General features: G+C 63.0%; 2 protein-coding genes across 8 annotated transcripts in view; one reads left to right on the top strand and one right to left on the bottom strand.

Moving 5' to 3' along the window:
* CHD5 (chromodomain helicase DNA binding protein 5) overlaps positions 1-999 on the top strand; it is a 33,605-nt gene extending 32,606 nt beyond the window's left edge. For 6 of the 7 annotated variants that reach the window (XM_082776930.1, XM_082776928.1, XM_082776932.1 and 3 more), the window contains one exon: positions 1-999. In XM_082776930.1, coding sequence (XP_082633056.1) covers positions 1-101 — 101 coding nt within the window. In that variant the 3' untranslated portion in view covers positions 102-999. The other variant, XR_014318908.1, reaches the window with a different exon arrangement.
* Positions 1,000-1,641: 642 nt separating this feature from the next.
* On the bottom strand, positions 1,642-12,838 carry KCNAB2 (potassium voltage-gated channel subfamily A regulatory beta subunit 2; the record flags this gene model as incomplete). The annotated part of the gene is made up of 14 exons (XM_082777168.1): positions 1,642-2,397; positions 2,616-2,704; positions 2,775-2,895; positions 3,158-3,252; positions 3,347-3,467; positions 3,602-3,687; positions 6,315-6,401; positions 6,496-6,539; positions 6,620-6,664; positions 6,836-6,880; positions 8,538-8,617; positions 8,777-8,814; positions 9,503-9,546; positions 12,627-12,838. 14 exons carry the CDS (start codon positions 12,836-12,838, stop codon positions 2,308-2,310), a joined length of 1,197 nt encoding a protein of 398 aa, XP_082633294.1. The 3' UTR covers positions 1,642-2,307.

The raw sequence follows: 12,838 nt of genomic DNA, 5'->3' as shown, positions 1-12,838 counted from the left end.
CCACGGCGGGGCAGGGGACGCGCGGCGGCGCTGCCCGTGGGACGCGAGCCCTGCCGCAGGCCCGTGCCCCCTCGCCTTTGAGTGTGCTTCGCCTGATGTGACCCCACCACCGCAAGAACTGCTCTGAAGGGGATTTCATTTCCTTGTACATTTTTTGCACTTTCTTATTGAAGACTTGAAGAGTTTGTCTGGAAAACGTGGGATGAGTTAAGAAGGGGTATAGAGTAACGGTATTTATGTCTGTTTTTATCGACGCGTATCAGATTTAAAGGGAGACCTGTTGGAAGCTCTGTTTCTAGTCCAGTTCCTCCATGCTGACCGTTAGGCGCCAAGCTTAATCCTGTTCGGTAGCTTCCCTGTGAGTTCTATTTTTATGTCTTCTTTGTGTTTGAGCAAGTGCATGCCCGCCGCTGCCCTGCTGCCAGAGGGAGGGAGTAAAGAGGAGGAGGAGGAGGGGGAGAGGAGCCTGTGCGTGGCCTTTCACGTCGCCCTGGCCCCACAAGCAGGTGGCTGAGCCTTGCCCCGGTGCCCCTGTGCTCACAGCTTGCCCTGGCTGTGCTGTGGCTGTGGTGGGGCTCCCGGGGCAGGGAGGAGGCTGCAGGGGGGAGCAGCTTGGGGAGCGCCCGCAGTTGCTGCGGTGCTCGGCACAGGGTGCGCCCAGGCTGGGTTGTGCTCCCCTGGGACCCCCCTGAAGGAAGGGGCCAGAGAGCCCTCGAGCCCTCGGTTGCCCCCTTCCCTGTTCTCCATGGCCATGGTCTGCCCGGAGCTGAGTGAGGTCTGAGCAGGGCGCAGGAGGGCGCGGGCAGGAACCGCTCCGGGCCGGAGCAGGGAGGTGGAAGCCTTTCTGCCTTCGTGCCTGGCGGGCTGTTATTTTGTGATACTGACTGCAGCGTGATGACCTTTCGTAGGAGGTTTATGGCACCTGTAACCAACACACTCACATTTACTTTGTACTCTGTGTGTTTCGGTTTATGTTCTCTGTGTTTTAATAAATCCTGTAAAACGGAGGCAGGAGCAGCGTGGTTACTTGGCTGGCGGCTGCGCCCGCAGCCTGGCACGGGGGGCTCTGCCCTTCTGCCCACAGGAACGGGGCGGGATGTGAGCGAGCTGCTCAGTGAGTTGGGAGAGGGGCCCCGAGAGGGCTCCCCTATGGTGCTGCCCCCACTTTGCACCAGAGCAGCACGGATGTGCCCACAGCCTGGCACAGCAGCCCTGGATCCAAACGGCAGCACCGAGGCAAACCAGCTCTTGTCAGCATCCTGCACACACACACAGGGGTGCACACACATGCACACCGGCATGCATAAAGCCTGTGCACACACACCCACGTGCACACACACCCCCACGCACACGGGAAGGGGCTGCCGCCACCAACCATCTCCCTCCAGGTGAGCTCTGCATGGGAAGCAGCCGCTGCCCCTTGCACACTCGCCTCCCACTCACGCGTCCCACCCCCCCACCTCCACTCAGCCAAGTGCTGTGAGCTGCCGCAGGACCGGCGGGTGCTGCCCCTTGGGGGCTCTGCCTGGGGAGGGTCTGTGCAGGGCCCCCCTCACAGGGGCACCCCGTGCCCCCCACATCCCCCTCCCAGCCCCCAGCCTCCCCTCCCCTCCCGCCCCCATCCTAGGCACGGGTGCAGGAGCAGGCAGGCCGCCCCCACGCCGCCGGGGAGAAGACTTTGGTGTCGGTGGTGTTTTGGTTGTTGTTTCCTTGTTGGTGTTGTACAGCAGCCTCTTACAGCCCGTGCGGTCCCGGCCAGCAGCCAGCCCCGCACGCGCAACGCTCCCGCGGCCGCCGTGCTCCGAGCACGCCCGAATGTAACAGCCTCCTCGTCCAGAAACACAAAGTAAAGAAGAGAAGCAGCGGGGAGACGCATGCAACGGCCGGAGCCGCCGCCCGGGACAGGTCCCACCGGCCGAGTCCTCTGCGCGGTGCCCATGGAGCGCGCCGCGTGCCGGGGCCGCGTGCCGGGGCCAGCCAGGCCAGCGCAGAGCCCGAGCCCGAGGTGCCCGTCGTCATCGTCGTGCACCATCGTGGGCAGCTTCTGCAGCTGGAGAGGAAGCTCCGAGGCCGGGCATCGGGTGGGCACCGCCTCTGCGCGCTCCCCGGCGGTGGCTTTTCTTGCATCCAAAATAAATGTTACGTAGTAAGCATTATGTTCTCTTGCAGCGACATTGGAAACGATTTCTCTACACGGTCTCGGCGCACTGTGTTCTCGATGCGAACCGCTCTCCACTTTGCTTCAACAAAGCGTAAGCAAGCGAACAGGAGGCGAGGGCGGCGCGGCATCCCAGCGGCGGTGCGTGCTTAGGATCTGTAGTCCTTCTTGCTGTAGGGTTTATTGCCCAGGATGCTGTCGATCTCGTGGACGATGGAAGACGACAGCTTTGGAAGAACCTGTGCGCAAGCAGGGAGCACGGTCAGCATCCAGACAATGGGTGCAGAGCTGGCCCCGTGCCCTGCACCACTCCCAGCGCTCGGCAAAGCAGCGTCTTTGACTTAGCGTTCCAGCAGGCAAGCCCACGCTTTTTCTTCTGCAAAACCTCCCCTTCCCACGTGGCACAGGGCAGCACCGTACCCGTCCCCTCCTCGCCGCGGAGCCGCGCGGGTCTCACCTGTATTGCTCCGATGTTCTCCATCAGCTGGTCGGCGTTGGAGGCACCCAGCAGGACGGAGCTGACGCCCTCGTTCCGCAGACACCAGGCTGGGGATGCAGAGCGTGGAGCCTGAGCGTGGCCCGGCCGCCCCCCTGCCCCCCTCCCCGGCCCCCTTACCGATGGCGAGCTGGGGCAGCGTGCAGCCCAGGCGCTCGGCGATGGCCTGCAGCTCCTTCAGCTTGGCCTGCTGCCGCCGGCCCTCCTCGCTCAGGATCTTGTCCTTCAGCCACTGGTACCCCTGGGGGTGGGAGAGGGGGGTCAGCAGCGGTCTCTGGCACGCAGCCTGTCCCATCCCCTGGCATATGGCACGGGACCAGCACCTTGCAAGTAATGCTCTGTGCTTTCCATAGAAAAGGTAACCAAAAACGCCCCCAGCTCTTGGCTTCTCAACCTCTGCACCCCCTCCCCAGCACCCACCCGCCCTGCTCTGCAGCCATCCCCTCCCTGGGGGGGCCCCGAGCACTACGAGTCCCTTGGCACCTGCAGAGTGCAGGGCTCACCTTCAGCGATGCCCGTGAGTAGGGGGGGATGCCGCCGTCGTACTTCCCTGAGACGATGCCGCAGGCCAGCGGGGACCAGGTCATGGCACCAACGCCTGGGGAGCAGAGCAGGGGGTGAGCCGGCTGCTCCCCGTGCCCCAGCCCTTCCTGCTGGGGTTGGGTGAGAGTTCGGGGGCACGGGGCCAGTACCTATCTTGTGGAAGAGCTCAGGCAGCTGCACCTCCACCTTCTCCCGCTGGAACATGTGGTACTCGGCCTGCTCGCAGATCGGCGGGATCAGGTTGAACTGCCGGGCCACCGAGTACGCCTCCTGCCAAGCCCGGGTGCAAACCATCAGTGCCTGCTGTGCCTGCGTCCCGACCCCACCGCACCGCGGGGCCGTGGCCGCTGCTTGAGCAGCAATTTGGGCACCGAGGCCTCTGCAAGCACTCATAGCAGCCCTACCATGATCTCCATGGAGCTCCAGCGCGACGTCCCCCAGTACATGGCCATCCCCTGGTTGATGACGTGGGTCATGGCGCGCACCGTCTCTGCCGGGGAGGAAGGGGAGAGCGGCAGGCGGGCGTTAGGGAGCGGGACCCGCGGCCGGGCGCGCCGCGGGGAGGGGGGGCTGGCGCTGCACAGACATCTTGCAAGCAGTGTACGTCCAAACACCAAACCGGGGCGGGAGTTTGACGCGGAAATTAAAAGAAAAGGGAACCGAAAACGACCCGCGAGAGAGAGAGACTGCGCTGGGAATCGCTTCTCCACACCTAGTGCTTTTCCAAAGCTATTAAAAACAGACCCGAATCAAACCACATGAGAGAGTCACATGGAGCTGACATATTTAGGTGTGATTGTGCTGAGATGAGCAGGGAGAGACAAAAAGGATGTGATTTATGGTCCCCCAGGTGGGGGTGGTGTTCAGGAGATGCTTTTGGAGAGGGAGCAGGAGAGGGGCTGAGGGAGCAGGCGCCGGCGCTGCCTGGGGTGGGAGATGCTGGGCTCTGGGGCACCAGCACCAACGCTGCGTGTGGCACCCGGAGACCAGCTGAAAGCATCACCCTCACACCAAAAAGACAGAAAAAGTAGGGGAAACAGGCAGAAAAGGGCTGCTTCGAGTACTCAGCACCCAGACAGAGCTGGAGTGGGTGCCCTGCTGCTGGCGGGGCAGCGGCGCGGGCTGAGCCCCACGCCTGGCACCGGCACCACGAGGGAGGCTGGCACTGCCTCCAAGGTGGAGGGGCTAAAAGCCAGCTCCGGCTTTTCCCAAAATGCTCCATCGCAGGAACGAGTGGCAGGTAAAACAGGGCTTAAGGACGCACAAAAAAAGGAGCACCTTCCCCAAACCCTGCATTTAGTCAGTGGTGTTGGCAGCACCGCGGGTCTCTCGCAGGATGGCTCCGGGATGCGCACGGACCCACGGCACGCAGCGAGGGCGCCCGGGGCCACCACGCTGCCGTACAGTGCTTGCAAGGCTGCTTGCAAATGCCACAGGAGAGGGGGAAGCTGGCGGGCGGGCGTTTCTACAACCCTCAGGCTGCCCATGGGGAGGGTGCAGGAGGCGGCCCATCCTCTGCACCCAGCACCGCCCTGACCTCCAAAACGAAATGCTGAGCCGGGCTCGCTGCTCCATCCAGGGCTTGCAGCCCGGAGGAAGGGGCTCGGTGCTGGGACCGACCACCGGTGGCCCCGGGCCAGCATCGTGACCTCGGCCTTGTGCTGCTTGGCTGGGGGGGGTTGGCAGCACCTTCAGCTGCTGGCCCCAGGCAGCTGTGAACCATGCAGGCTGGGTTGCAAGGCAGGCCGTGCTGCCACGCCAAATGGAGGAAGCAGGAAGGAAAAGGCAGACAAGGTTTGGTTTAACACCACCAGCGCATGCACCAGTGGGCTGGCAGCTCGGCCAGGCACCGGGCTTGTGGTAACCAAAGGCTTTGTCAGTCGGCTCCGGCAGCTCTGCGTGGGACAAGAGACGAGAGAGAATGGAGAAAGCCTGGTCCTGCACGTGCAGGGAGGGGGGCAAACAGGGGCAGCCTGGGGCTGGGGGAGGCTGCGTGCAGCTCGCTGGGGGGCTGAGAGCTGCCCCCACGGCACCTGGGAGCTGCTCTGCTCTAACAGCGGCGCCTCGCAGCTCCCCACCAGCCTCCGTGCTCCCCGCCACGCAGGGGATTTGCACCCCTTGCATCAAGGCATGACAATTGAAATCCCCTGCAGCAGGGACCGTGCCGTGTTCCCCCCTGGCACACTCGCCCTGCTCCCGAGCGCTCTGAGCCCCATGCACGGGGCTAAAGCAGCGCGTCCAGCGGCAGCACGCCCGACCGCAGCCATGCACGGGGAGAGGACCAGGGGTGAGATGAGGCGACGGGGAGGGGAGCCACCAGCTGTTTGCTTTGTTCCTTTACTTGCAAGATGTTCTGGGGGCAGGGGGTGTATTTTTGTTTGGCTGTTGCTGCTGTTTTCCTTTGCGCATTTTATGGAGAGGATTGTTTCGGGGGGGGGGGGGGAAGGAATTAAAATTAAAGACAAGAGCGGGTTCTGTCCCATAAAATGCCGCTGGGGTTCAGACTGCGGGTACGATGTACCTTCTATGATGAATGTTCTTGACTTGGAAGAACTAAATGGGTCCCCTGGTGATAAAAGAAAGATGTAGAGAGACCAGAGGTTACAGCTGCCGGCGTATCACAGCGAAGGGCACGACGAGGGGCGTGGGGCTGGGGGCGCCTCCAGCACCGCGGCAGCAGCCTCCGGCTGTCCAAGCGTGGCCGGGGAGGCTCCTGGCAGCGGGCGAGGAGGGGGGCGTTCTGCAGAGCCTTCACTTTGTGCCCGTGCTGAACGCATTGACAGAGGGGAGGATTTATGCTCGGTAATGGAAAACACGCTTTGGAAGAGAAAGCCTGCCACACAAAGCATGATTAAAAACCCACGGATGGCGATGAAATACAAGACGCACGATGCGATGCACGGCCCAGGCTGCCGGGAAGCGGCCCTCCCGCTCGGGACCAGCACCGAGGGGCGAGAGGGGAGGAGCGGGACCGGCTCTGCCCCGCGCTGGGCACGCGGGGACAGCGGGGCCGTGGTGCTGAGCAAGGGGCACGGCCCCGGGGACCTGGGCTGGACGCCTGCTCCCGCCCGGCACGTCCCGGCACCCGGATGGCAAGGTGGCACCAGCGGCACCTACCTTCCATCGGCGTGTTGGGGTCGGGCCTGTTGGCGAACACCACGTCCACGTAGTCCAGCTGCAGCCGCTCCAGGGACGCCTTCAGACCTGGCCGCACAGCACAGGGGCCGTCAGGGGCGGTGGCCGCACGCCGGGCTCCCCGCAGCCAGCCGGTGGCACCGCGTCCTGCCCGCTGCCCTACCTTCTATGATGTGCTTTCGGGACAGGCCCCTCTCCGTCTCCGCTCTGAAAGAAGAGGAAGCAGAGGTCAGGGCCCGCCGTGCGCCGGCCGCTCTCTTGCAGGGCAGGGTGGGTGCGCTACCTACTTTCCTCCCCAGAAGATTTTGGTGGTGATGACCAGGCTGGATCGTCTGCGGGGAGAGGGGAGAGTCACCGCTGTGCCTGCAAAGCCCCGCGCCCCCCTTGGCCCCCAGCCCCCAGCTCCTTCCCCAGCCCGTTGGCACCGCAGTTACCAAGGAAATCTGCCACACATGGAAATGAATCGCTGCGAAACGCCTGACCCAGGGAAAAGCCGTACCTACCTCCACCCCTTCTTCTTGATGATGTTTCCCAGCACAACTTCAGCCCTACAGAAAGGGAGACATAAGCCGTGAGCTCTTTAGGCTGGTACAGGAATTGGGTCAGGAACGCTTCGGTAATGAGAAGCGACTGCGAGAGGCATCGGGGAGCAGCGGGAGAGGAGGGCGAGGAGCAGGAGAGTGCTGTGGGGCTGGGCAGAGCCCAGTGGGGACGCCCAGGGCCCGGTGCCTGCCCCAGGGCCGGCCCTGCCGCCCTCCTCGTGGTCTCAGCCCTGAGCACCCAGCCCCAAACCCTCGCTCTTGGGGGTTGCTAAATCCTCCCGAGGGCGAGTAGAAGGGGAAGGGGAGCTCAGGTGTCTGCAAGAGGGCTGAGGCTCGGCTCAGGCAGGGGCGCCTCGCTGGAGACAAGCCCTCTGGAGAGCCATTTCCAGGCTCCTCCGGCAGTGCCGCTGCTCCCCAACAACGAGAGCTTTCTATTTTTAAGCGGCTGTGTGGGCTTGCTCCACGCACCGCGATGCATCGGGGCCACCCCTCCCGCGGAGCAGCCCCGGCACACGGTGCCCTGGGAGAGCCACCCGGTGCCCCCGCGGCCCCCGGCACCGCACGGCGCCGTCCTGGGGCTGCGATGGGACCAGGCCAGCACCACCCGGGGCTGCTCGGGGTGCTCCCCGGCTGTGTTTTTGTGATGGCTGAGTCAGAGCCGGCGCAGGAGCCTCCAGCACAGCCCCCCCCAGCCTCCTGCCACCCCTCTGCCGGCACCGCGTGGCCTGGGCAGAGCCCTCACCTCCACGGGAGAGGGCGCGGCGAGACGTAATGTTTGAGCAAATGTGACATGACTTCCGAAAACGAGCGCGGAGAAGCGGAATGATTTAATTATTTCCACTCTCCAAACTTTTAAACCAACCTGCATGACAATGGCTGTCCTCACCCAGCTAATGGAGAGCAAGGAGGACGAGCAAGCCCTCATTACTGCTCTCGGGGGCAACGGGCTTGCCGGGATGCTTAATATCATCTATCCTTTCAAACTCTCTTTCAAATATTTAGAAAGCGGAGTGTCTGCAGGCACACTGTACCGAAGAGCTTTAACACAGCTCAAACAACGCTGTGAATGAGCACGGCCATCCCCGAAAACCTCAGGTACAAGGAAATCCAGCGTGCCTGGAGAACTGGGCTGGACGGGGGCTTGGAGGGATGGTTTGCAAAGAGCCACGAACCCAACGAGTTATCGACACCCGTTGAAATTCAGACGTGTTTGCCTGAACCACCCAAGGAGTGCTGAGGGCTCTGTGAGGGCTGGAGGCTGCCTGGGGCTCTGGCACCGACACGCGGGACTGAGCTTGCTGAAGGCAACGCTGTCCTTGCCCAAATTTCTGGGTAACGCAGGAGTGGGTTTGAGGGAAGAAACAGGAGGTTTTGCTATTAGGTCGATATCCGTGCTGATGCTTTTAATGCTAAATATACCGCAGCCTGCAGCTGCGAGGGGACTGAGGATGCCTCAGCACTCTCCAGCCCAAAGCCCAGCTCAGCACCTCCCTGCCCCGTGGCACCGCACGGCTCCAGCACCCGGCCGCCCAGCCTGGCAGCAGCTCAGGAACGCCGGAGGAGAGCACAGGATGCGGCCCGGGGTGAGGAGGAGTCGGGGGGAGCCCGGTGAGGAAGGCTCACACAGCACATGCAGCCCCTCGTGCCGAAGCAGGGTACTCACTTGCCAGCAGCGTAGACTTCTGCTGTGTCGAAGAGATTAATGCCATTGTCATACGCTAAAGTCATCAGCTGCTCGGCCATCTGCAAACACAAAGGGGGGGGTGCTTGGGGGGGATGCACCAGAGCCCGAGCCGAGTCCTGGTGCCCTGTGGCTGGGCCATGGGGGGAGCCCTGCTGGCAGGGAGCCGGACCGCGTGCCGTGGGGCGCAGGGAGCACTGGCCCGTGGGTACCATCCTTACCTCGTCTGTGATCTGCCCTCCGAAAGTCACCCATGTCCCTGCGGAGGAGAGAAGGCACACGTTGAGCACGGTGGCTGCAGGTGTGGGCAGTGGGCAGGGGCCGTGCCATGGGGGGCTCTGTCCTGTCCCTGACCGCGCCGTGCCCCGACCGCCCACCCCAGCTGCCCTGGCACAGCACCCGTGTGCCGTGGCCACGTTTTGCACCAACGCATGTGGCGAAGCACTCGCGGCACACCCCGTTTGCTTTCTGTTATATCAAGGGAGAAAAAGAGAGAACCACGTGGGGACTTCTGGGCCACATCGCAGCACTGCTGCCAGCCCGAAGAAAGCCCCCTCTGATCTGCGTAAGCGACCGGTAACGCTTCAGCCACAGAACCCCATTGTCGCCAGCGACAATCGCAGAGCCATAAATACTTCTGTCCGTGCTTTGTAAGCGGCTCACTCGTGCTGGAAGCCCACCGGGCTCGTCCTGCGCACGTTCCCAGCCAGATCTGAGGCCAGCAGCTGGCTCTGTGAGGGCGCTGCCCCCGCCGCTGCGCTGAGCGGGTGCGTATTGAGGACAAAGCAGAATTTTTTGGCCACAATTAGCTGCTGGGAGTGCAAGAAACGCCGTGCCAGCAGCTGAGGCATGCTTTCTGACCGTCCACTTTTTCTCCCCCATGGAGCACGGGAGCCCCGCTGCGCGCCCCCGAGCCAGGAGCCGTGCAGGGGGGCGCGGGCACTCACCCAGGCCGAGGCAGGACACTCGCAGCCCAGACTTGCCCAGATTTCTGCAAGACAGAGACCCATTAGAACAGCAGTCGTAAATCCTCACAATGATAATTAATTAAGCTAATTAAAAAGACGACCCCCCCCCGGCACTGCCCGGCTCTTGGAGGGCACAGCCTACATGAGCTCCCCGCCTGCGTGCTGCTGCCGGGGCTGTGTTAATTCACATCCCCGTGCGGGAGGCGAGGGGCAGCAGGGAGGGTGAAACCCACCCAGGAGCGGACCCCGGTGGTGAAGTGAAAGGCACAACGGCCCTGTGTGCTGCAGGGTGGGCACAGAGCCACACCTGGCTCCCTGAATTCCCATGACATGAAGCGGTGCCAACAGTCCTGGAGCGCCCGGGCTGCCCCAAGCTGCGTGGGGACAGGCAGCAGCCGGCCCCCAGTGCCCCCAGCCGGACACCCTGAGGTGCTGGTGCCCCCCACCAGCAAGAGAGGGGGGAAAAGCCCAGAAAAAAACAGGGAGCCACACAGCAGGAGGGTGGGAGAGCAGCAATGGGGACAGAGAGGCGCACACAGCACCGGGGCGCGCGCTGCGTGTAGGCACCTGCAGAAGTGACCCTCTGAAATGAGAACCCAAAAGCTGCACAGCTCTCCTCTGAACCACAAATCACGGCTGGAAAAGTCAGGCATTTATTTTAAAATAGGAAGAGTGGGGAAAGATGAAACAGCTGAGCCCAGCTGAAAGCACCGAGACCTAACCACAGTCACTGCTCTACTTCTGCAACCAGGCAAAACCGAAATAAACCTGGGGCTGCCGCGAGCCAGAAGGCACAAGAGAAAGAACAAAAAGGGAAGGTGGATGCGGCTCCTCTGAGAGACAACAATTGCTGATGAAACCACAGATCATTGAGCAATAGGAGTTGGCTGAACGCACAGGGGCATGCCGGCAGCAAAAGCACACGGGCAGTGCCCAGCCTGGTCCCAAAACTGTGTCAGCAGCCCCCGTGCACGCACGGTGACAACGAGCAGCGGCCCAGGAAAAGGCACGCGAGGGGCAAGGCAGGGAGAAACTGCAGGGGGAGCACCCCAAGGGGGGAGCACGGTGCCCGGCTCTGCCCCGATGTGGGGCACTGCCCCCGGGACCACCACTCCTCGCCGTGGGCTCACGAGGGGCGAAGCGAGCAGAGCAGGTGCCTGCAGGCACGAGGCACCCCTGCACGACACTGAGAATTTGGCTGGCACAAAGAAGCGGAGAATATTCTTTCGGGAACGCATCCAGGCTGGCAGACGTCTTTCCTGCCTTTGCCACAGTGATTGATAGCGCATTTTAAAAAATCACAAAGGTTCAAACAACAAGCATTAAAATAAATAAAGTGTAGGTGAGCTGCTGCAGCCCGCCCGCGCGCGGCTGCCGGAGCCGAGTCGCGTAGCAACTGCGAGGGCCCGCGGCCCCCCGCGCCCCCCAGTTCCCCCCGGCCCTGCCCGATGCTGGGGGGCACAGGGATGGAGCAGAGCCTCAGGACGGCGATGCCGTTTATTAATTTCAGGCTGGGATTAATCAGGATGCTTTCTTTCTGCGCTGCTGCATTATTGTCCAACATCTGGAAGGCACGGGCTGCTCCCACGCCACGCAGCAGATGCTCCACGTCTCCAAACCCGTTTTATTTTTAGCCTGCTTAGCAGAGGGCAGCGGCGATCGCCACGGGCTGTCAGCACGGTGAACGCCAGGGATGTGGGGCTGCGATGCACACAGGAGCACAGCCATGGCTCGCCCGACCCGTGTCACACCGCACGGGCACCGGGACCGCTCCGGGAGCCCCCCTGAGTGCAGCCCCTTGGCACAGGGGCAATGGGAGTGCCTCCGTTCACGGCTTCCCTGCGCAGAAGTTTATGGATTGGTCGCCAAACCGAGACACGTGCAGCTACCTGGGGAGGCCACGCAGGGGAATTTCAGGGAACGGGCGTCCCCCCGCATGGTGGGTGGCTTTTATGGCACCTGTTTGCAAGGAGCCTTTGAATGGAGGAGAGCGGGGGTGTTTGGAGAGCTCGGTGGCCCCGGTGCAGGTGTAGTGCCACCATCACCGTCACCTCCCAAGGCTCTCGGAGGGACCCTGGCTCTGGCAGCCACCCGAGCAGGTCACTGCCTGGCACAGGGGTGGCCCAGGGAGCTGGAAGCACGTCTGCCTGCTCGGAGAGGAACCGGGCAGGGGGAGAGCGGTGCACAGGATGCGTTGTGTCTGTGGTTTCACCGCTGAGACCTGGCTGTGGCAGTGCCTATGTCCACTCTCTGCACCCCAGGGTGGTGCTGAGCCCACCCTGCCCAGCGCCGAGCTGAGCCCCCCCCCAGCGGGCACTCCAAGCCCCAGGCAGTGCACGCAGCCATGCCATGGAGGGGAACGTGGCTAATTAGGAAGATAACAGAGGGCGACGGCTGATCTCATGCCAGCGGTGCGCCTGCCTGATGTGTTTTGCATCCCAGCACCGTTCGCATCTGGGCTGGAGCGGGCGCACGCTGCAGGGATCAGCTGGGGCTCGGGGGGAGCTCAGCTCCGTGGGGATCCCCTGCCCGAGCGCGTTAACCCAGGCTGTGCTGGCAGGGCACGCCGTGCACACTCCGTGCTTCATTTCCAGACCCGCACACACGGACAGGGTCCGGACACTTCTCACAGCTCAGCACACGCTCCCTGGGGCTGCGAGTGAACTGGCAGCGCTGCAAAGCCCCCGATGCCTTCACAGCCCACGAACAAGCGTGTGCCACCAAGTCTCCAACTTCCCCAGCTCAGCCGCTGCCCGCTCCCACAGGCTCAGCAGGCACCACGGGTCCTCCTAAACCCCAAACTGCATTTTTGGGCTACTTTTTTTCCCTTCCCATTCCACTGCTTTTGCATGAGGTTGGACCAAAACCGTGCTGAGAGGGGAAAGACAGCAAACTGCGAGGGAGGAAACGAAGGCGAGCGATGCACACCCGGCGCAGACCAGACCAGCACTTGTAGCTCCGAGAAACCTGGAGCAGGAAGATGGGAACAATACACCCCCATCCCCGAGCCTCCCTCCCGCACAAATCACAGCGAGGGGGTACCAAACGCACCCGAACCAGCAGTGCACCTCCCCGGGCGAGCAGCGGCGCGTCCTTCTCCTACCTGTATTTCATCCCCGGCTGCTTCACGCTGGATTCGCTGGAGGACGGGGCGTTCTGCACCGAGAGCTGCCCCAGGCTCCGGGCGACCATGGCCACTGCCCGGAATTTGCTGCGCGTGCCGAGGCTGGGGCTGCTGGCATTCTGCCGGTTCAGCCGGTCCTCCGCGCTCCGGCTCTTTATGCTGTGCTCGGAGCACACAAAGGAGACCTGCAT

This window comes from Aythya marila (genome assembly GCF_965140915.1).
Source record: "Aythya marila genome assembly, chromosome: 21".
Classification (NCBI taxonomy): domain Eukaryota; kingdom Metazoa; phylum Chordata; class Aves; order Anseriformes; family Anatidae; genus Aythya; species Aythya marila.
Note: the sequence above shows the minus strand (reverse complement) of the source record. Positions and strands in the feature narration are given on the sequence as shown.